This window comes from Phyllostomus discolor, chromosome 3 (genome assembly GCF_004126475.2).
Source record: "Phyllostomus discolor isolate MPI-MPIP mPhyDis1 chromosome 3, mPhyDis1.pri.v3, whole genome shotgun sequence".
NCBI lineage: Eukaryota > Metazoa > Chordata > Mammalia > Chiroptera > Phyllostomidae > Phyllostomus > Phyllostomus discolor.
Genome location: NC_040905.2, coordinates 158883536 through 158907346, shown reverse-complemented (window position 1 = coordinate 158907346; position 23811 = coordinate 158883536). Strand labels below are relative to the sequence as shown.

General features: G+C 37.8%; 1 protein-coding gene across 43 annotated transcripts in view; it reads right to left on the bottom strand.

Annotated features, from left to right (window-relative positions):
* The window catches only part of PTPRD (protein tyrosine phosphatase receptor type D), a 1502332-nt gene that overhangs the window by 73324 nt on the left and 1405197 nt on the right, over positions 1-23811 (bottom strand). For all 43 annotated transcript variants that reach the window (XM_036021603.1, XM_036021605.1, XM_036021607.1 and 40 more), the window contains one exon: positions 10785-10908. In XM_036021603.1, the coding sequence (XP_035877496.1) occupies positions 10785-10908 (124 nt within the window). The remainder of the gene's footprint in view (positions 1-10784; positions 10909-23811) is intronic.

Sequence of the window (23811 nt, the reverse complement as noted above, 5' to 3'; positions counted from 1 at the left end):
CTTTCCTAGGAATCCATGGCTTTCTGATATTTATAAAAATAAATTTAATACATTTCCATGTATCATTTTATGCATACTCTCCACTTAGTAGTCCTGTAAATAGTTTCAAGACCAATAATTTTCATCATTCTACTCTTGTCAGTGAGAAGGCTGAGGCTAGATTTTGAATTCGTATTATACCAGTGTTCCTCATGCACGTGTTCAAGTGTATTTCATCAGTTAATGGACTCTTCTATTGAGGCACTTACAAATACTACTTACATGCTGTACACGGGGTTTTGTGTTCTGGGCAAACTAAACTTGGTGCTTTGAACCTAGAGCCTCTAAGACTAACAAAGGTTGTGATGAGGTGAGTGATTGGTAGAGCTGGGCTTCTGCGTTCTCTGTGCACAACAAGCCGTATAGCAAAGAGCTGTTCAGACAGAATTAGGTCACTTATAGGCTCTCCTTTCATTTGCTGAGAACTGCTAGTTATAGTTTTTAGTGCAAAAATAAGCCTGGGCATGGACTTTGAGATCCACTGTTGTTTTAAGTGCCTGCAAAACTTTGAAAACATTATCATGAATTCAAAATGCAAGGACAACACCCCTTTTCTATACCCAGTCATGGGATGAATAGGACAGGGCTTCCTGATATTGTGCCTACACATGTTTGAATATTAACCAGGGAGAGGAGTCCTTGGAAAGATGAAGCTATTATGTTCAAAAGAGTATTGGTGATGAATAATTACTGAAAAATGCTTTAAAATCTTGAAAACATGTTGCAATGTTAAAGAATATATTATCTGAGATGTCTTGTCCTGACTGGGTTAAAATAGTTTTTTTTTTTTTAAGAAAATGTTTTATTTATTTATAGAGAGAGGGGAAGGGAAAAAGAAAGAGAGGGAGAGAAACATCTTTTGGTTGCCTTTCACATACCCCCAAACCCTCCCTGCCCCAGCTAGGGACCTGGCTAGCAACCTGGGGAGGTGTCCTGACTGGAATCGAACTGGCGACCTTTTGGTTCACAGGCTGGCGCTCAATCCACTGAGCCACACCAGCCAGGGAAAATAAGTTATTTTTTTGTATTTATTTGAGGAGGACTAATTGAACTAAGTGGGTCAATTAAAACACACACACACACACACACACACACACACAACTTGCTTTGCATTTGATTTTTCAAGTTAGCAGTTAGTGTTTTTGAAAAAATATTTCTTTTGTTGGGGAGTATTTAAAATTATAAGTTTTATAAGGTGACTTTATGCCCTGATGTTAACTGGGAAAACAGGGCAGAAAACAGCACATGAATTATTTTATCGATGTGAAATTAAGTGTTCATATGGAGAATGTACATACTTTTGTATTACTCCACACTGTAGGAAAAGTCGCACATGCCTTTTGAAGCCTTGGGACAGCAGTAGTGCTTCCTAAAAATTTAGAGAACTTGACCAGGATATGAGACTGCTGTCTAGGGCTATTGGCAGTTTGCACTTTGCCATTTGGGCAGCTGTTCAACTTGTCCAGACTTTTGATTGCTTATCTGCCAAACAAGGCGTGTTGGACAAATTGATTCCCTCACGTCCGTTTGAGCTCTAAAATAAGATATCTCCCTGTGGTATTCTTAACCTTCTTGGGTTTGGAAATCTCTGTGAAGTTATTTTAAGATTGAGAGAGGTTTTGTGTCTCTCAGCTTAGGTAGGAATATGCTCTGATTCTCTTTCAAGCTGATTTCTACTGCTTCTACCTCTGATGTGCTGAGAATTTTATTATTTTTTTTGGTATGACTGGTACTTTAAATTTTGATTAGAACCTGGTGGGGAGAAAACAAACATTAAAAATCAGGAGGCAGTGGTGGGAGTAGGCTCATGGGCAGTTTGTTCAGAGAAAGAAGCTGCCCGTGGACTTCAGGGACGAGAATAAAAGGCAGCGTCTGAGGGCAGGCGGAGTCCCATCTGTGGCTCCAGGGAACAAATTGTTATGGTACCATGAGTACTCCTGTGCTGCTTCCTTAGGTTCTGCAACTTGAAGCAAAATGACGTGTAACAGAACCAATTCTATCCTGGGCTAATGCATGGACACGAGAGTTAAGTTCCTACAGTGTCCCATCAGTGCTGTCACTAGACAAGGCTGTTTTGGGACCTGCTCCACAGAGCCGAGAGGAGCCCTCAGCTGCGGGGTGGCCTTTACTCCAACCCAGCGCGGCGTTAGAGCTTAGGTGCTTTATTTTCTTTCACTTCTACAAATCCTTAGTAAATTTTGTGTGAAAAAGAAATTGTTTTTGATAAACCAGTTTATTCCTTGTTGTAAGACAGAAGAACTCAACTTCCAATAGAGCACACAAGCTATGTTTTTTTTTCCAGAAGCTCCATGATTCTTTTTAATTGGTTCCATTACATTTTTAAAAAATTATTAAAAACTACCTTTTATTTAGAAAATAATGTGCCCATCTCTACTTCAATACACAAAGCAAAAATAAGTAAATATACAAAATACTACCTAACAACCACCAATTGTTGGTTAAGACCTAGATTGATATTTTTGCCTTCATAATGCAGGAAAAGATGTTTACTTTGCTGACAGCAGCAAACTAGAGGACAGGAAATAGAAAAATGAGACCTAATAAAAATTATCATGAGTAAATTTATTGAATTCCAAAGAACACAGGTTCTCTTCCCTTTCCACTGACACCATGGTGGCCACCTGGGCTGTACCAGAACTAGCAGAATGGGGGGTTTTCTTTGCCACATACCAGGCAAAACAAAGGCATCTCACAAAGCCAGAGAGCATCATCTGTCATGTTACCCCCAGATGTAACTTTGGTTTGTCAAATTACCCTCAATGTGTCCATAGCACAGAGGGCAACGTTTTTAGAAGCCTGCTTTGCTCTCTGGGCACTGTAGCTCATCACCACAGTGACTATTAATGAAGGCATGGACAGCTTCCACTGAATTTGTGAACTCAGCCTCCACCTGTGTCCTCTCCATGGTTTTCTGCACTGTTGAGGAGGCTGGGTTACGATGGCGGCCCCAGGGAAGGAGGTGGGCAATTGAACTGTCCTTGAATGTATTCTGAGATTAGCTACAAGTGTTGGGGACTTATCTGCACCTCTTTTCCAGTTAGGGAGCACTTTGTCACGAGACAGAGCAGAGCATGGGCCAGTGATGCGTACTGGCAGCAATGAGGTAGTCAGAACCCAGCAAGGAGTGTGACTATAGGAGCTCTGTCTGTAGGAAACTCTCAGAGCCTCAGTCTCCTCTTATATATCCTCATCTATGAGCAGCATTATCACAATGTCCTCACCCAACACCTCTGAGAGTATCAAACGAGTCAATACATTTGCAGCTTCTAAAATACCAGTGAATATTAGCTATTCTTAGGATCGATATAATAAACAGAAATGAAATAAGCCTATTCCTTCCTAAATACCCTATGGATAAAAAGTAATTCCAAATCTAAAAGACCCCTTTCTAGTTTCTACATTTAAAAAAATCAATGGGGAGGACAAAAATAATTATTGTATAACTTTCCACCAATGTACAACTCATGCCTTTGTTCTAACACTGGAGTCACACTACAGAATATGTAAGTTCCTCTAGAGCCTCAGAGTAATAAAGTGTAAATTTAGTACTGTAACCTGCATAGGTGTACAATAAAAATTTTAAAAATCCCAATCACGGAACTAAAGACCATGGATATAAAAAATTCACAGACCTTTCTGATTTACTTTTCAATTAGCTTCCTGAAGACAAGAGTAAAGGAAAAAACAAAAACAAAACAAAACAAAAAAAAACCCAACAAAAAATAACCCCACAACCAGCCACCTCTTAAAAAATGCCTTTGTCTTTTCCAGATAAGAAACAGCACAGGTAGAGGCAGAGGTGGGAGCCAGATGAGAGGTCTCCACTCCACGTGCTGCTGGGCTGCATGCAGGAGAGAGATGCAATTTAAACAGCTAATATTAGCCTTTCTACCGGCTGCAAGCACCTTGTGAAATAATTCCAAGTTTCCAAAGGCTATGTCCAATCTTGCTGTCTATTTAAGACAAATTAAGCCAAAAAAAATTTGTGCACTGCTCCTTGAAGAGAGAGATGCCTTCATTTATTTTAAAAAATCACTCTGAAATAAAAAGATCAAACTTTGTCATGCTTGCAAACAATTAACTTAAAAAGTGAAAGACTTAAAATGTTAAAGAAACTTCACCAAATGATTGATATTTTGAATAATATGAGATAAATGAATTCAACCAATTTGGATGAGGATATTTTTTAAAAGTTTTCTTTATTTTTTCAGATGGGGCATATACTCTAACCAACTTCAGTTTGTTAAGTAGAATTTCAAGAGGAAAATATAATAAACACCATGCACCCACAAACTATTCACTAGTGTCGAGGCCAATAAGAAAGACAGTTAGGTAGGTAGACAGATAGATGAGAGAGAGAGATCCTAGAGGGAGGTAAGGGATTCGTATTTAGGACGCTGACCTGGGAAACAGCACATGGCAGCTGTTAAAGGAATTCTTATTGGGGAAAATAACTTAAATTCTTTGATATTAGAGTTTCATATTGGACATTTGTATTCACTACAATATAATTAACTGGTTTTTCTGGGTTGGTTTATTTTGTTTTTACTTATTGAAAAAAATATCAGGTTATTAGACATAGCCTGTAACAAAGAAGACTCCTTGCCTGGGCACCTTGTGGAAATGGACAGCACGTCCCTGTGTGCTGACCGCTGTTCTAAGCAAACAGGTGGGGACTTGGCACTGAGCACCCTGCAGGAGAGAGGCTGAGGCACAGGGCACGGGCATGGTGGCAAACACAGAAGCCGTGGTACAGGAGAATCTAAGTAGTTTCTTCTCTCTACTTTTAGGAGTTAGATTTATCTTCAGGGCAGTGATTCCCTGTGAACCACTTTCTCATTTTAAAGGAGCTAAATTGCCCATCTCACAAATAATCAAGTTGTTGTAACATCATCTATATTATTTACAGTTGGATTTTTTTTTTTTGGAATTGCTCCTAGTATGCAAATCAAGCAGCAGATGATATATTTTGGATTTCCATTTAAAGGAACACATTCTTCCCCCTGTTGAAATTTGTAATGCTATTATGGGTCTGGTTTTCATTTATCAAGCACCAATATTTTCTTTTGCTTCACAGAGTACTCCAAATATATGCAGCTTTCTCATTTGGATAGTATTAATTTTTCCATAGATCACATACAAAATAAATTCCATCCAACGATAAAAGGACCTATTGGTAGTAGCAATAAAATTTATAATACCAACAATGATAATTTTAATAGTTCCCAATATTTATCAGGCATTTTCTTTGTGCCAAGCATGCCTCTAAATGCTTTACATGCAGCAATTCATTAAATCATAATAGTTCTAGGAGATTGATAGTATTATTAACCCTATGTCACAGAACAGGGACCGAAGGCAGAGCAACTTCTGCAAACAACCTCTTCAGAAGCAGGAAGAGCCTAGGACACTTTCACAGGAAAGAAGTTCCTGAGAAGATTCTGGGCCCTTGCAAGAATGTTCCCATTAAAGAGATGAAGCCAAAAAATGCGTTTTGAAACTTTAAATAAAAAGCCCCAAACTAGAAAAAGAATAAAATAAACCCATATTTTACTAAGGTTCTTTTATCAAATTGAAAAGCGCTAGTGTTAAAGAATGCATGTGACACGATTTGGTTTACGCTCTGTCATTTCTAAGTCTCTCATAGACAAAAAAGCATTTAAACCTGGTGTGGTAGCAGAGACACACATCAGCCAGTAACACTATTTGAAGCAAACCCTCTAGTTTAGAGGGTTTGTCTGTCTATTTTACCTGGAAAGAGCTAATCTCTTAAGGTCTAAGATTTAACACTTATTTTACAATTCATATTATTAATCTATTGATCTCTGGATTTGGAATCAACTTTCAGGATTTCAAGAGTTCCAGAAATAGTCTTACGCATCCCAATTTCATGAGGAAGTGGAAGAAAAGACCCCCTGGCAGAGGTTCCTAACCTGTAGAACAGACCTCCAAAGGGCTTGTGTGTCCGTGAACTCTGTGAAGTCAGTGCACAGAGTGTGCAGGTGTCTTCTGTTTTTCAAGTAGGGTTTAAACTGTTCATCGGGTTCTCAGAAGGGTCCGGCTCCCTCAAAGGGTCAATGTGAAGTGTATTAAGGGACTGTGCAAGGTGACATGGCTGCTCAAACTAGGATTCAGTTTTTAGTCATCTGTCTCCTTCTTCAATTGTCTTCCTAATATGACTTAAGAAAGTAATGTTAAACAAAAACCCACCTGAAACCCACCTGAAAGTTATTTATATGTCATTCATTCCTTGGAAAAACTCATTTTGACTAAAGACTAAGAACACAATCAAAGACCTCTAGCTCTGAGATTTCTATCATAAGTATTTCCAAGTGTATATTTAAAAATTCCTAGGCAGTCTTCCCAGCTAAAAAGGCACAACTCTTGAATTACGTGTGGCATGTATTGCATGTATTGGCCCTGCCATTGTCACTTCAAAAGCAACTGTGTGTCTGTGTGGCCCACTGGAATGAACAGCACTCTTGGGCCTGACCGATTCATGTATTAGAATTTTGGCTCTGCTGCTTACTAGCTATTAGTTAGAAAACAGTTACTTGAATTTTTAGTTTAACTGTTTTCTCATCTGTGAAACATAATGATAACCAGCTTTTGAGAGCGTTCTGAACACTATAGGTACTGTGTATGAAAGTGATGACATGGGACCTGCCACGCAGCAGGAACCCAGATAATTACAACTATAGCTTCTAGCCTCTGTTGTTGAATTAAAAAGTAGTATTTTACATTTTGCTTTATATTTAGACCTGGCCAACAATTAAAAAAAAATGCCATGTCAATATGGCTTTTAAACTGAAATGTTAATTATAATTCTACTAATAGAAATACAGTATTAGCAGCCATGAAGAGTATATGGGGGGGACTCTTTTTATCTAAGATTGTAATCATTACATGAAAATTTTGCTATTTACAAGTCATGACAATAAGCAGTGTGCCACTAATTGATAGGTCTTGGTTTATAAGAAGTTGAAGATACACAAAGAGGTATCTGAGGTAAGGGGTCATGGCGGGGGTCAGTTAGGGAGAGCGGCACTTCACTTCCGCACCTGCAGGAGCAACTCTGATGCAGCTGAATCACTGCTGACTCCCCATGTTGTGTCATTGCCTCAGATTAGTTATGCTGTAAAGTAGCAAATGAAATACTAAAATGAAGTAAATTACATTACACCATCCATAGGTTAATGCTCCGATAAGATGGTTTTTTAGGTCGAAAGTTAAGGTGGGGCACCTGGATCCATGCTGAGTTACTTGTCACAGCCACAGTGACAGTGGGGAAGCAGCCTCAGTGATGTGGGCTGTGGAAGCCCATGGGGGAGGCTGGGTTTGCAAACACTTTGGGAGTTGTCCACTCTTTCCTTAATACTCACTGTGGTGATGAGCTATAGTGTTCACAGAGCAAAGCAAGTGTCAAGGAACTAGAAAAGTACAGTTCTAATTTGAGCTGTATTATTTATACACTGTGCAACTCAGGACGAGTTTTCCATCTGAGCGTCCATCTTCTCATTTCTACTTTAATAAAAGTACACTTTCTGGAGACTTTGGATTCTATGGGACAGGCATAGTGTTATGTTATTTTTTGTACATAGAAGTATTAGTTTCCATTTAGCCTTTACTTGACATATTTATGTTAAATTATTCAAACAAATCCTATCACCTCTCTTTTTCAGTAATTACTATTTTCTTGAATATGGAAGGGGCCCCAGAGGTAACTGGACTGGTCAGAAATTCAGTTGTACTTCCATACTGCTTAACCTATAACTCAGCAATTGTAAGCATTTTGTAATTAGGACTCTTTTGAATTTATTCTGCATTCTCCCAGCACAAATAAAATAAGCACAATTTGGGATTGTGACTTGAAGAGTCACTATTTTCAAGGAGTTCAGTAAGCACATGGGTGCTGCACAGAATTCCTGATTTTTAAATATTTTTCCCTGCCATCTCTCAATGAAAGTAGTATAAACATTTAGTACTTGTAAATGAAGATAAAGACAATGTGGATCACTGCGGCAACGTGTCCTTTTCTCTTTAATGTCTGTCAAATAATTCTGCAAAGTAGTATGAAGAGAGTGGCCAGGACCACTGAGAGAATGAGAATACATAAAATAAAACCTTAAACCAATGTCTTTTAAGTTACGGTCCTGGGAACTCAAAACAAGCACATTAAGTTTAAAAATTGTTCATGAAGTCACTTAACATGTTCATACACTTGAAAAATCTGGCTTTGTGTCACCGAAGCTCCCTGTACAGCAGAAGCCTCAGTGAGTGGTTTCGTGGTTCCAGTCGCCAGCAGTTTCTCTTTGTACTTAAGATACAGGATGACTGCTTGGCCCTTCAACACCTGCTAGTTAGGGCTTAGGCTAAGATATAATGCTGTTCACGGTTGTAATCTAGATTAAAGCTCTCCATGTAGCCCGCAAACTTCAGTTCAATGCTTCTAACCCTTTGCATAACACTTGAAATTGAGAGACTTTTGATTTCTAGGTCAGCTGTAGATTTAGGGTGTATTTGTGGGCACAGAGCTATAAAAAGGCAGGTTTTAGTTTGATTCAAATGTTCTGGCTTTTATACTGTAAAAAATAGCATAGAAATGAAATGTACATAGTTTCCAACTCTCATAATGAAGGTACAAAAAGGAATATTCCTGCATTTTGACATACTTTACTGTAAAGATGGTAGAAAACAATGAGTTAAGGTAAATAATGACAGAGGGGCACAAGTGCAGGCAGGAGGTAGAGCTGAATGACCAAATTCAGATGGAAAACAAGGCTGCAATACAGCAAAGGCAGACTGGCAAGTTCTCTGGTAAAGCCTATGCCGAATGCAGTCTCAATTTACATTCTTTTATTTTGTTTCTATAATTTATCTTGCTTCGATGATGAAAGACAGATTTCTCTATTTGTGACCCGGATTAGTTTCTCATTTACTATGGCAATGATTTAAGAAGACTGAGACAAAAAACTAATTTTTACATTTTAAAATGAGAATTATAGAGATAAAATGTAAGCTCTCTATGCTAATTAACCCAATTACAGTTTCTAAACAGAAGTTGAAAGAAGCAGTTACCTGTTTAACACTATCCTGCTTGAACTAGTATTGGTGAAACTTTGATACACTTCATCGATTGGTCAAAGCCAAAGGAGGGTAGGATTGAGGGTGGGAGGTGGGGGTGGGTAGGGCATGGGAAAGTGATGGCCAGAAAATGGAGACAACTGTAATTGAAGAACAATAAAAAAAATGAAAAAAGAAAAAAAAAAAACCTCTTGAACACCCAGTATCATCTGTTGCCTCAGAAGGGTATTATAATACTTTTCCAACATCAGAAATAAAATTGTGAGAATTTTATGAAATATATCTGTTCCATATAACCCCATTCTGAGGACAGGGGCTGCAGGTGAGCCCTTGCTCACATGCTGAATGATAGTTCTTGTTCCCCCAAAACTGGAAATAATGCAATGATTGCCTTTGGTGCTTACTGGGAAAGCTTTTAAACAGAGCCTCACCCCCAAATTAACTCTGGCAGGTAGGACTTCGTCTGAATTGTCATCGGAAGCAGGGAAAATGGAAAGATACTTGAATAATTACAGATGGAAACTGTAAGGTTCTCAAAAGGACTGCGCCTAAAACTGGTATTATTTAATGTTTACAAAAATCTGAAGGAGGGTAAGCAGTAAACTTTCCAGTCTGAAAAGGGTACAACACTCTTCTGAGTGCTGATGAGCATGTGTGTGGTGTGTGGCAGCTGGCGGACCAGGTTAGCTGCTGTGACAGAGGGATGGATTTAGGTGACATTGTAAACCGATTTCTGAGGACAGCAATCCAATGTGCTACCACAGCCAGAATGCCGGGTATTGAACATGAGCTCCTAATTGTTTTTCATATACCATGTGAGAGGGACCTTGTACTGGGGAAAGGGATGAATGGGAAATGCTCTCCTCATGAATCCTTAAGAGAAGCTAGGTATATTTGAGAAGTACTGTTCATCTGTTAGGAGGAATCGTTCCCTCTAGAATGTTCTCCTTAGTTTAACTGTGAGAGAGATAGCTAAGAGGTCCACAAATTAGATGGAGCGGATTTTCCAATGTACTTAATTTGTATCAATCCCCACATCACCAACCCCTAACCTTTAGACTGTCCCTGGTGGCTATCCAGACTCACAAACAACTCCCTTGATCATTTTAAAGTAACAGTTAGTGGGCATCTTCTAGAAATCACTTTTTTATTCATAACCATCAGTAACCATCAGTAAGCGGGCAAACTCAAACTGTTCCCCTTACAGCAGGAGTACCCAACCCCCAGCACAGACCTGCCTGTTAGGAACCTGGCCCAAGTGAAGCTCACATGAGCTCTGCTTCCAGTCCGCCCAGCCCCACCGTCCCTCTCCAGGCTCCCAGGAAACCTGTCCCTGGTATCAGAAAGGAAAAGGGTTGGGGACTGCTACTGTACAGTGCAGTTTATCAAGTCTTTCATCAAGGGGTAGAGGCAAAAGGTAATAAGGGATGTTTTAATGTTATATGATGGTTGGTGGGGGGTAGGGTAGGCTACTGTGTGCCTGTGTTTATTTTTATGGGAAATAAAAAGTGAGAAGAAACAATTGCTAAATCTTAAATAACTATTTTCATATATGGCTCATGCCTAGCTCAAACTATATTTTCATGCACATAGTTAAACCCATGAAAACCCAGGCATAAATAATGTCAGTATTTCCTTACCTTCTATTGCTGACAGGAGAACCCTGGAATGGTCGTATGCGATCACATTGGCATATCTGTTCTTTGGTTTGTTTACTTCCAGATTCGAATGTTCCCATGTGAACTGCTGGCCAGGGTCAATAGACTTGAAAGAAAAACAGCACATGTTCAAAATCAATACTGAATAACAGTGGATTATAGGCATTTATCACAAGTAACAAACATGATTTAAAAAGAAAACTCTGAAGCCGTACTTCATCAAGAAGATCCTAGCTGTGAAGGATCAAACACTAATGTAACCGGAAAAACATGAAATGATTAATCACAGTAAAAAGCAGGGATAATCACCAACACTGATTCAAATGAACAAGAAAATCAATAAAGATGTTCTGTTAATGCAGAAAAGAAAAACATTATTACTATTACTATTACTATTACTATTATTATTATTTTACTTTTCCATTTGCTTCTCTGCTGCTGGAGTTTACATGTTACCTCAGTTCAATATTCCATCTAGTTCTGTGAACATTATTTTACCTTTACCCTCCCCTATTCTTCCCTATCTGAACCTAACCTTGATTCTTACATTGACTGGCTTTTCACTGGCTTCACTGGGCATAGGTTTTCCTGTTCTTCCCTTGCAGGCTTACATCGTGGTGGCAGTTTACAACTATTTGTTTTGCCGTATCCACCAAGACCAGGACACTGGTCAAGGAAATCTGTACAGTTCAAAGTAATGAAATACAGTCAAGAAGGGAAGTCAGAGAAATGTAATAATCATCTTAGAGTATTAATTTATGACCCAGTGCAGATAGGATCTAATTGCTTTTCTATTTCTATTATGTTTTCTATTTATCCTCATATGTTATCATGTTTACAAAGTTTGCTTAATTTTATTCTTTATTTTAAACTTATTTGTTCCTGTTTTTAATGCCTTTCCTTGATGCCTTAGTTCAACCAAAGTTCTCCAATAATCTAAAATAAATATTGCAGATATAAAATAATATGTATATTTTTATAGTTCAAGTAAAATCAGGAAAGACTGAACCCAGGCTGTGATTATAAAACTCTGGGAGACTTTTTAATTTTCTGTAATGTTATGGAAATCAAATCATCTTTTCTTTTATCATAGGATATTGACTTTTTAATACTTGTAATTTCATGATATATGGAAATATGAGTTCAGTAATTACATAAACATGGTTTTAAATGATCAAAATCAAGTTTTCAGAAATAATGAATGATAAATTAGGTTTACGTACAGGTGAAGTTTTTTTAAAAAGTAAAGGTACTATGTTATGTTAATAGAATTCTTAGCAGTAATTTTGATACTGGGTATTTTCCGTTCTTTTATGTGTATATATAGAACTGGAAATTAAAACATATCCAAAGGCTGTTATAATATTGAAGATGTATATATTTTGTGTTAAAGCAACAGAGTTCAGCATGATAATAAAACTCACCAGGATAAAAAGTCAAGCCTACTAACAGTCATGAATAGCCTCAGAACATACTGAAATTCTCAGCAGTATAGACTGCAGCCTCTAATTTTCTAAGAATTTAAACCCCTTTTCCTTTCTTAGCCTATGCTGATTTATATATAAAACTAGTTGATCATTAAACAGTATTCGGCAAAATAATTACCAATGCCTTAGAGACTAAAGAATTGGGTCTTTCTAGTTGGTTCTTCCAAGGAAACTCATCATCTCCTATACAGAATATACTCTCCAAGTATTCCATGAGCTAAAGGGAGCAGAATAATTCAAAGGTCTGTGTGGAAGCCTTCAGGTCAACCTTGAACTCGCACACAAAACAGCTCCATTCTGTGACCAAGACCTGACTTAAAACCTTTCTCAAATCAGTCCCAACTACGTCACTCCACTGCCACTCCCTAACTCCAGTCCTTCAGTACCTGATGTCCGAATGGAATCTCTCCTCTAAATGCTCATTCCAACCCATTCTTCACACCAAAGTAGTCTTTTTTTAAGCACAACTTCAAGCAGGTTAGGTCTCTGTTTAAGAACATCCACTGGCTTTGGATGACCTACAGCCTAAATTCTGAAGTCCTCAGCAACAGTCTTACCCATAGATTTTTAGTTATCTTTGCATCTACAAAGATGGCTCAAGAAATGGTTTGACAACATTTTTTAGCTGAATTGAACCAATACATATTATTGAGAAAAGTTCATAAAGAGAAATCATGGAGTAATTCCTCCATACAACCTGGGAGCCAGAGAACACATTATGGAAACTGGATTGTACAGTGTCCTCACTTCAGTACTTGAACACTCGTTATCATATGGCTTAGTAATAAAATACGAGATCCTGGAATTACCACTACCACTGATATCACACTGATGGGCATTAATTATACAGTACTTAGGCTTCTTACACCTTATTTTCTAAAATATCCCAAGAAGCTCCTAAGCTCACTGAAGTCCAGTCCATTGGTGGGCGATGTTGCTCTCTCTGACGGATGTCTCACTCAGGCTCTGATCACTCACAGATGTGTTAAGTGCCGTAAATGTAATTGGACTGATGAAACTGCATCTGTCAACTCAAAGACTCTGTTAACTCAAGTCCATTTCTGCTCTTGCTGTGTATTCTCAGCCACTACCATAATTTGATGCCTGCCAACATTGTAGAGTTTGTGAAAGTTGACATAAGAGGAGCCATTTTAGAATAGAGCCAGGACAGCCACTGCAGAGGAGCTGCCTTGTACACACTGTGTGCTAAACCTTTGGACCAGTCCCAACCACAACTGTTGTGCAAACCAGTGTTTGTAAGGTTAGCAGGAAAGCAGACATACTGATCACAAGGACCAGTGATTATGGACCCTGAGAGAAGACAGAATTAGTAACCCATTGTGTACAGCCTAGAGTGGCTCAGCTTGTTAATACCAGCAGGAATTCTTTCTTCTTTTCTGGTAATTATTCCTTTCCTTTCCTCATAAAAAGCCCTAGCCTTCCCACTGTAATTGGGACGCTTTCTTAGTTTCTGCCTGCCTCAATGCTACCAAAATTCTAATTCTTTCATCCCGAATAAATGCTTGTTGCCTCTCATTTTGGCTTTTTCATTTTAGGCTAACAGTTTAAAAACTGGTAATGGAAACATCAGCTGTATATCATGTATGTTAATATACTTAAAGTATGACCCATGAGAAGAAGACCTGTAAATAACAGGATACTTACAGTCATAGCTGCTAGGTCATTATGCTTTACGTGTAGTAGAGTGTTTAATTTTCACAAAAGGTATGAGGTAGGTTTGTTGTTTTCTCCATTTTGCAGACAAGGAAATGAAGTAAATACAGATTAATTCGATGAATCTTACGGCCTTCTCTGTGGCAGGCACCATGCTATTTGGTGGTAATTTGCTCACACATCTAGAATCGTACATTTATCCTCAAACCCAGGGCTGCGTGATTTCAAAGCCCAGATGATGATTAATAGCTGGTAATTACTAAGCCATAATGCTACTTAACTATTGAAAGGGTCACTGCAAAATGAAGAAGCTCAACATATGAAATACACCTAAATGTAACTATCCTTTATCTCGCTGGCCTGAATGGTATTCTTCCCCACTGATCATCCTGTGTCATTCTGGGGAGATTACATAAGAAATCAAGTTTTAAAAATGAGGTTGGCTTCACATGGATGATAAAGCAGATGGGATGCAGCTTACATTTATACTTGTTTTACACGGATCAAACAAACATTGATTAAATAATGCTGACTGGTCTTTGTGCAACACATACTCATCCATCTGTATCTATCCATCTGACTGAACATTTAACAATACACAGCACAGGTCATTATTTTGGAACCTGTCAGAATGCTGAGAGGAGCAAACTCAGTAAAGAAAAAATAACTACTTGTAGGAAAAGCATAAGATCTTTTATATTCAGGAAAAAACAACTGGTTGAGGAAAATCAAAGTTCAACTGTGCATGTTAACAAGGCAAAGGTATCATGGATGAATACAATTCTGCTCAAAACCCACCCTCTAGGCTTTACTGAGTGCCGGTGATGACACAGTTGCTTTATTTCTTTTTCTCCTTCCCTGAGATCCTCTTAAGGAAGAACAAAAGGACCAACATGGAGAAGGAGCAACATGGGTCTTGAGTGATAGAGAAGTTGATTTGCACTTCAACATTATATTTCTGGCCAGCCCATTATGACTATGCACTTTCCTATTATAAAGTTAAATGAGGCAAGCCTGATATTATTAAACTTTTTATTTTTTTTTTGGAAATAAGCCCCCTTGTTCCTAATGGGGTTAACATCTTCCTGCTGTTAGTATTTGGTTTGTCCAAGCTTGACTTTCAGGTATCTCTGCTCATCCTTCTGGCTCCATTTATCCAAACAACTTTTGGGAGGATATTCCCTCCTTCCCAGTACTTAATCCAAAGTTCTAGAGTGAAATCTCAGCCAGGTCTTCGTTACCCTCCACTGAGGAAACTTTACAAGTTGGGAGTAAAGCAAACTAGATATTTTTCAAGCAAAAGTTGCTAATAATTGTTTTGCTTAAAAAAACAAACAAACTATATGAGCCCTGGCTGGTGCGGCTCAGTGGATTGAGCGCCGACCTACAATCCAAAGAGTTGCTGGTTCAATTCCCTGTCAGGGCACATGCCTGGGTTGTGGGCCAGGTCTCCAGTAGGGGGCAGGAGAGAGGCAACCAAACATTGATGGTTTTCTCCCTCTCTTCCTCTCTTCCCCTCTGTCTAAAAATAAATAAATATTTTAAAAACCTATATGAAATTTATATATTACATTGTCACAGAATTCATAAACAAGAATGCTATTTGTCAGGTTTACCTTTCTCATTAATCAACGAGAGCCTAGAAAGGCAGGTACTAGATGAACACCACATAGCATCTAAAACTTGACCAAGATGCCAACGCATGTAACTTGCTTTCCTATCCGCTTCCTTGTCCACTTGGCACTTGACACACACACCCTCCCCTCTTCCTAAAGCTGTTGACCAAATCATTCTAATGTTAACAGCAGATCTTCAGCTTAGTAGCTTTGCCTTATAGAGAAAAAAATGACCAAATAGAAACCACCCCCACCATGAGTTAAAGAAGAAAGGGAAAACCTCAAGTAGACACTTGTTAATGTCAAATACTATGTATTTATGTAGTCTTTAATGTGATGGTTTGAAAGTTCTATTTTTTTAAGTCAACTAGAACTTTGTTATCAAATAGGTAAGTGAAAGAAAAAGCTACACATATAACTGAAGGATTACACATATAATCTTTCATTGCATTCTTGATAAAAATATTTAAAATATAAATATTTACATCCAATAATTACAATATTATGATAACTAATACTTATGTAACATTTACTGTTTTGGGGGGTTTGTTTTGTTTTTTTGCTTCAAGTGCATTTACTCATTTTTATCTTACAGAATCCTTAGAGGTAGTGACCATTCATATCACAGTTCTATAGATTAGGAAACTGAGGTGCAGAGAAGTTTAAATGACTCTGTCATGATCAAAAGCTACTAGTGGAGAAGCTGGGTTAGGGGACCAGGCATTCTGTTCCCCAGGCCTAAGTGCTTACTTGCCATGCTATGCTTCCTCTGTGGCCAAATTTGAGATGATTCCTTGATGTTTCACACATAACTTTCCATTGTTCTGTTGGAACAATGCAAGAAAGGCTGGGGGTGGGGGAAATCTCCATTCAAAATAAGAGAATGTTTACAAATTTACACATCAATTTATAGTTATTAAAGAAAATTAAATCCTGATATGAGTGACCTTTTTGATAAAGCTCAAGTCATCATTTTACAGCAAAGCCCTTTATGGTTCTACAGAGTCTCAAATTCTCTGCCCTGAGTATGTAATTCACATGTGTACAGCATCACACAACACCACTGCTCTGTATTCTACTTCCTTTCATTCTACCAAGAGAAAAACCTCAAAATATTCCCTTTAGGAACTCATCAAAGAGAAACCACCAAAAGAGAGGCATCCTGTTTTTGTGTGTTTTAAAACAACTAACAGAAATGTAATTATATGGAAGGAAGAGACCAGCGACTTGACTAGCCAAACTGTTGGTCAGACTAACCATCCTTTTTACAGGGAACTGAACTTTTGATGACCTTATCCTCCAGAGAAATACTCTCTTTCAACACAGTTCCCCAGCAGTAGGTTCATTTTGCCCTTAGAGTGGTTTCCCCTCAAAATTTCCAAAGTCCTTTCTGAGGTTTAGGACAGAAATCTGCCATTGAGTTTGTATTTCTGCAACGGAGACTTTTTTCATTGTCATTTGTTCATATTCTCTCTCTCTCTTTCTCTCTCTCTCCCAGTTTGAAATGGTAAATTAATATGTATCTGTTTGAAAAACAGCCACGTTTGCATAGTTGGGAAGAGCTATATTTTACACAATTAGCAGAAGCCTGCAATTGGCATAATGAGTACTTTCTTCAAAGAGAAGCGTATGAGTTCAGTTGAATCCGATGATGCTTTAAAAACTGGAATGCGAGGAAGGGGTGGAAAGTATGTGGATGAGCAGAGTCTGGGTCGGAGCCCAGGGGGCTGGCTTTCTCTGTGCCCCTGGGTAGCTCTGGCGGGTCTGTGATGTGCGACTGTTTGCTCTGTGTTTCTTTTTCCGATTAAGGCTATTCCAGTGTCAGGTTTGTGCCCTTATTTTCTCTTATCTGCCTTTTATCCAACGCATCATCAACACCTCCCAAATCTTTCTGTATAAAAACATGTCTCATGCAGGTCACCGTTAGAATATGAAGGACTAGAATAGAGACTTTTCAAGATTCTCAATGTTAACTAATAAGTGGACAGGGCCGCTCTCTCCCTTTAATAGTAGAAAGATGGTATAATTTACAAGTGAAAAAACTGCATCAAATTTACATGTTGTCTAATGGTTTGATATGAAATTCTTATTATAAAGTATTATGTAATACTTATAGGAAAGTACCTAAAGCAATAATTCATTTACTTATGTTATCAGAATTGATATGTAGAGAACCAAATAGGAGAAACTATACATAAGGTATCCAACCACAAGAGGTGAGTAAATACTCCTTACAACCCTTTGATAAACATTCTCTTTTAAATTGTATCTTGGCACTAAGGATGAGTTAGCTTATTTTTCTAAGGATAGACTTACTCCTAGAAGTACATTTAACTTATCCTAACTTACTATGGATTTGAGATGATAAAAACAATAACAACTCAACAATAAACACTGGATTCTTTTCAACTCAGTAGGACACCTGATCTCTAGAATGCAGAGACACTATTTCACTGCTTCATGTGTGTGACTGTGAAAAAGATGATCTTTGCGAGATCCTTTCAAATAAGAGTTCAAAAAACAGAAGATAAAACTTTAAGATCTGAAGATCTAGAAATCACAGGTTTTTCAGTAACCTCTCTTTTAATGTGCTCCAACATTTTCATATATCCTACTAAATGTAAAACAGGCCTTGCTCGTTTCCAAAGGCAGTGGTTCTGGAGGAATGACGGCAGTGATTGCTTTAATCCCAATGTTTTAGTTTCAACTATTCATCTTCTGCATCAAATTAAAGCACATAAGTAATGGATAGATAGAATTGTAGTTGATGTTCTGAAACATGAGAGCTTTGCGGAGAATCACTCTACAAATGCAATGCATAGGCTAGGATTTCTGATGTTATTTGGAAAAGTGAAAGGAATTACAATTTTTCCAGGCAGTTTAGGCAAAAAATGTTATTAGAAATTTATTAAAATGCTCTGACTGAAAAGAAGAAGTTGGCTGAATTGGTAGAAAGTAATTGGAATGTTTATTAAAAGAATTATGTATAGGTAACAAATGAAAATATCTATTATGCAATCGATTTGCAACATTTCACTGAATAATTCACAATGACATCTTTCCTTTCTCATGAATAGCAGGGCACTAGTTTGGCACCTAAGTGACAAGATGAATGTATTTATTCTTCATTTGTATAGGCCCAAAAGTATTAAGATAAATAATATGGTTAAAACACCTGATACATTGTTATCACTAAAAGAATAATAGATATTTTACTTTCTTCTGCCTCTACTCACTGACTTGCATAAGAATATCTGAAGACAATCTTGGTGGCCAAGGAATGTCTGCTTTCTTCCTGATGCTACTTGTATCTTCTTTGACATTGAAGCATAAAATTGGGGCAAGTGCCCAGTTAATGCCGGCAAAGGAAATCCCTTTCTGCCCTTCTACATTCACCTTCCACATGTAACCATATGTCCATCAGGTTCCCAATTGGCAGAGGTACTTTTGGCAGATATAATAATAATTAAAAAAAGCAACCCCCCAAGTAGCTGCATATAATTCTCACTGTCTCCATTACATTTGATACTAAGAATTGACCATTCAGAAATTGTGTACAAAAGGAGATTCAAAAGTAATGAATGAATGAGTAGCTTGGTTTCGTGACTGTGTGAGCCATGTTACGGCAGCACTTTATAACAACTGTGTAAGGAAAACAGGGCAGATAAATCATCCTCTGGGTTCTTGAATGTTTGATTAAGGTTGCGATTTAACTGATAACATTAATTCTTCTTTATCAAATATGGAAATCTCTAACTTAATTTAAAAACACTGTATTTTTTCTCTGTTATTTTATTTTGCATCCTGTAGACAAATATATTTTAGGCTTTCAGCATTGCCTTGCTTGCCATTTAATAAAAAGTTTCTTTGTTAAATTTTTGTTTCTTCTCCCATGTTTATTTTTAGATATGAGAGGAAAAACAAATACATTTTGAAATTGAAATATGTATAAAATACATATTTGTTAATATTCAGTCAAAACTTTTTATATCTTTTTCCTGGTTCAGAGAATTAAGGATTCTACATCTGAAATGAAATGAAAAAATATGATGCCTCCTCCAAGTCTGTGATAGAATACAGAAAATCCCAAACAATCACTTAAAAAATCCTCCCACCCCAATCCCATCCCCATATGTATTTGGTGCAACGATCTAGTTGTAACACATGAGGTTCCATCTCACAGTACACGTACCAGGAACCCCTTGTTAATGCTGTCCCTTACAGGCAAGGTGACAGCACACTGTACTGAATACAGGCGCCTAATCACACAGAGATGACACAGACCATTTCAAATCTAAAGTGTCACAGATATTCTCTTTCTCATCTACAAACAAGCTAGAAAGGCTAGAACAAATTAACACAATCTAGACTTTTAGAGTTCAACTTCTTTCTAAACTAAAAGATTAATCTGCTGCATTTAAAACATATATTGGTTTTATAATGTAAAATTAAAGACCATTTCAGGTAAGATACATTACAAAAATGTCAGTACACTGGTAATTTTATACATTAGCCCTTTGGGAAAAAATAGAATCACCTGAGAATATCATTACAGGCATTGTAACTTTTCTGATGGTGTATACTTAGTGTTTAGCATACAGCTGATTTTAAATTGCATTTGTTGAATAAGTGACTGAAATGCATTATAGGCAGGACATACGGCCACAATGGCTTTTACCCCAGAACCTTAGAAATAGTTAAATAAGTCTCCCCTTTGAAGATGCGACTGTAAAATAAACACAGATTAGAAGAGACAAGAGATATGTGTTGTAAAACCATTTTAAATAAACCGAATGGCTCCCAGGCTCACACTTGGCTGTAACCTGATTTCATGAGAAGAAAAATTCTTGACTTTGGCCCCATTGAAATTTATTCTGAGCGAACACCTAAAACAGCTTTTGTACCATGATTTCCGACTTTTGTACATTCACTCTCTCTGCTGAAGTAACACTTAATGGCTGCTTGCCAGTTTGACAATTCTGTATAGACCATATTAGCAAATTTTCTTAATGGCAGTATGTGTTTGTACAATTAATTAACAATTTTGATACAATGGTGTTTCTTCCTTCAGTTTTTGGTTTAACTATTGTGTTTCTCAAAGGGCTCAAGGCCACCTTGTTGGGAGGTGTGGGGAGGATGTAAGGGCCCAGATCAGACGGAAGGATCAAAAGCCCAGGAAGAATCTGCTATAGGCTGGGTTTTAACCTGGGGGGTGGGGAGTGGCTTATATCCCAGTTTACATCTGCTGTTCCGGTTTACTTATTAAAGGACCACGTTTCACTCTCAAAGTGTCTAGTTTGGGCAGTAAATTGTAAGGTCAGAGCAGACTTTAACTTCCTCACATCCACAGCTGTATCTTTGGATTAGTGAGCTTCTTGATACAGTATCATGACCATCCCAGCCAGGTGGGTGGGTACCTGTACGTGGAGAGAGATGGACAGGTGGCAGGTTCTGCTAAATACTGCACTCACTTACACACTCTGCACCTGGACATGTAGGTGGGGAAAAGTAAAGAGACCAATTTTTGCAGAATGAGGCTTGCTTCTGCTTATGTACTCTGCTGATACAAGAGTGGAATCTGAAAGCCAGAATGAGAGAAAGTGACAAGCCTGACCCCACGATTCACCCTTGTTCAAGTTTTCTGTGGAGCTGCACAGAGGAGAGAAAAAGGAAGAGAGCAGAACATGTGATCTTAACACACATTTCCCCTGCACCCACTACACCACCAATTCAGCCCATTCAGGTTATAATTGTTTTCCTTCTTCTTGGTAGAGAATGGAGGGAGGGAGGGGTGCATATGGCTTATGTGTTCAGTTGTGAAGAGGAGAATAATGTTAAAGAGCTGATTTGATACATTAATTGTTCCACAGAAATAATTTTATTCTTTTTTGTCTAATATATTTTATATATTATATTAATAACTATTATTAAAATTATGTTAAATTATTATTAAAAATTAGGTATAATTATGCTGTGATTGCTTTCTTTTTTAGTTGCTCTGGAAATGAAACCACAGACTTTTTTATTGCTTGAGTATTACACAATTCAACTATCATACACGTCTTAAAAACATAATATCTTCTACACTCTTAGAACATATATTAACATTTCTTTATAAAAAACTACCATCAGGAGCTCTGGTCTTCTCAGAAAGAGGGCAGCACCCGGTCACCACAGCTCGCTGACGGGGCCGTGAAGATCACACAGTGAGTAGGAGTGAGGACACAGTTACTTGTCAAGTTTACAAAACCAAGGATGAAGCTCTGCAGTAAAATGACCTCATCCAGGTACTTTCATGGTGTGGAGGCCTGCCTTGGGGTCCCTCTGCCATCCCCCCCAACTCATGTTCATCCCAATAGGCACCTTCATCAAAGGAAGCTGGTCACAAGTTCATCATTTCCCTCGAGTTAGACTTCAGGCATACTCTCAGGCACTAAACTCTTGTCTGAAAGCTTTGAAAGGAAAAACTACATCTTTCTCCTGGACAAGTGTATAGGATAGTCATTGTAACTCATTTAATAACAGTGGAAAAATTAGGAAACAGCCTTAACAGGAGAGGAGACTAGATAAATAATGTAGAGTTTGGAGCTATGGAAACTGCTATGGATCTACTGACATAAAGATGTCCTCTGTGAAGTAAAACAAAATTACAAAGCAGTACTATTGTTAAAATGTATATATACACACATACACACACTGCATGCATATAGAAACATTATACATGTATATAAATGTATTGTAAATGTAGCTATATACAAACTTGTACACATATACATATTTCCAAGAATGTTATATATCAATGCTGCCAGCGCTTATCTCTGGGATGTGGGTATTGATAATGTTCATTAAGCAAGGAGACCCTTAGACTGAGGTGTCTATAATGCTATACTGTCTCATAAGAAAACCAAAATCTAAGCCTGTAACTGTAAATACCCCGAGGGTATAAATCAAGATCCAAAGACAACCAATCATAAACAGCCAACTGGGCTTAAGTTACAGCCAGTGAAACAGTGTCTTTTCTTTGCTTCCACAGTTTCTCTGCCACGGTCTTTTCCACCTGGCTCCTGTCATCAGGGAGCTCCCAACCTCTTCCAGTTGGTGCTGCCAGATTCTAATGGATTTTTGTTGAAAGAAAGGCGTACAATTTTAAATAATGCCTCAGTTTATTTTTTAACTATAATTATTTCAACACTTTGTTATCTGTATTCTTGCATTTTTCAATTTGTGAAGATTTTACTACTTTCCAAAATGGGAGAGGGGTGCAGAAGGGAGGGGCAGCACACTCTCACAACTGCACATCTCACTTCGTCTCACTACGCTGGACGCCAGTTAGAGGACTCCGCACCCTGGGGGTATTCTGTGAAATCCATGTCAAGTTTTTCAGCTGGCTTCTATGGTCATTTATTGAGATAAACTCAATACAGATTTATGACCAAAATACACACTGAAAGGACAAACGCAAACTAGATTTTCTCCCTCTAACCTGAAGAATGAATGGTACTGAGAATCAGGCTGCATTACTTTTGATTTTGATGGTAATGATAATGGTGAGTACACCATCATTATGTGCTTAACCTCAGTGTAATTCTTACTACAAAATTAGGTAGTTGCTGTTATCTCCATATTACAAATAAAGAATCTGAGGCTTAGCTGAGGAGTTAAGACACTTCCCACAAGTCACCCAAATAGTCTATAAAGTAGTAAAGCTGAAATATGAGTCCAGTTTTCTGACGTTTGAAGTCTGAGCTCTTAACCACTGCACTCTAATGCATACATGTAAGTTATAACTCCAGATTTACTATCATAAAGTTCAATCCTTTATTTGAAAACTGTGGAAAGTAAGAAAAAAGATTAAACACCAGATGTCTCTGTCAGTTTGCTTTAATGATAAATTCATCTCACAGTACTTTTCACTTAAAATTTTTTGAAGATGAAAGACCTGCTATATAGCTTTCTATATTGTTAGATTTGAACATGATTCTCACCAAACTGACAAAGAGTGGCATCTTAAGTACAATCTTTACCCTATATAATTAGAAACAAAGACACAGGATTTCAATCTCTCTCACTTCCACTGTCTCTCCTTCCCTCCCTCCCCATCTCTCTCACTCACACACATACCACAGACCGTGCGAAGAGAGAAAGCTGATAGACATTTGTTCCTTGGAAAAGAACAGCTACAATGGAACAAATGGTATGGCAGTTTGGCAAAAAATACTGAGAAAAGTGAGA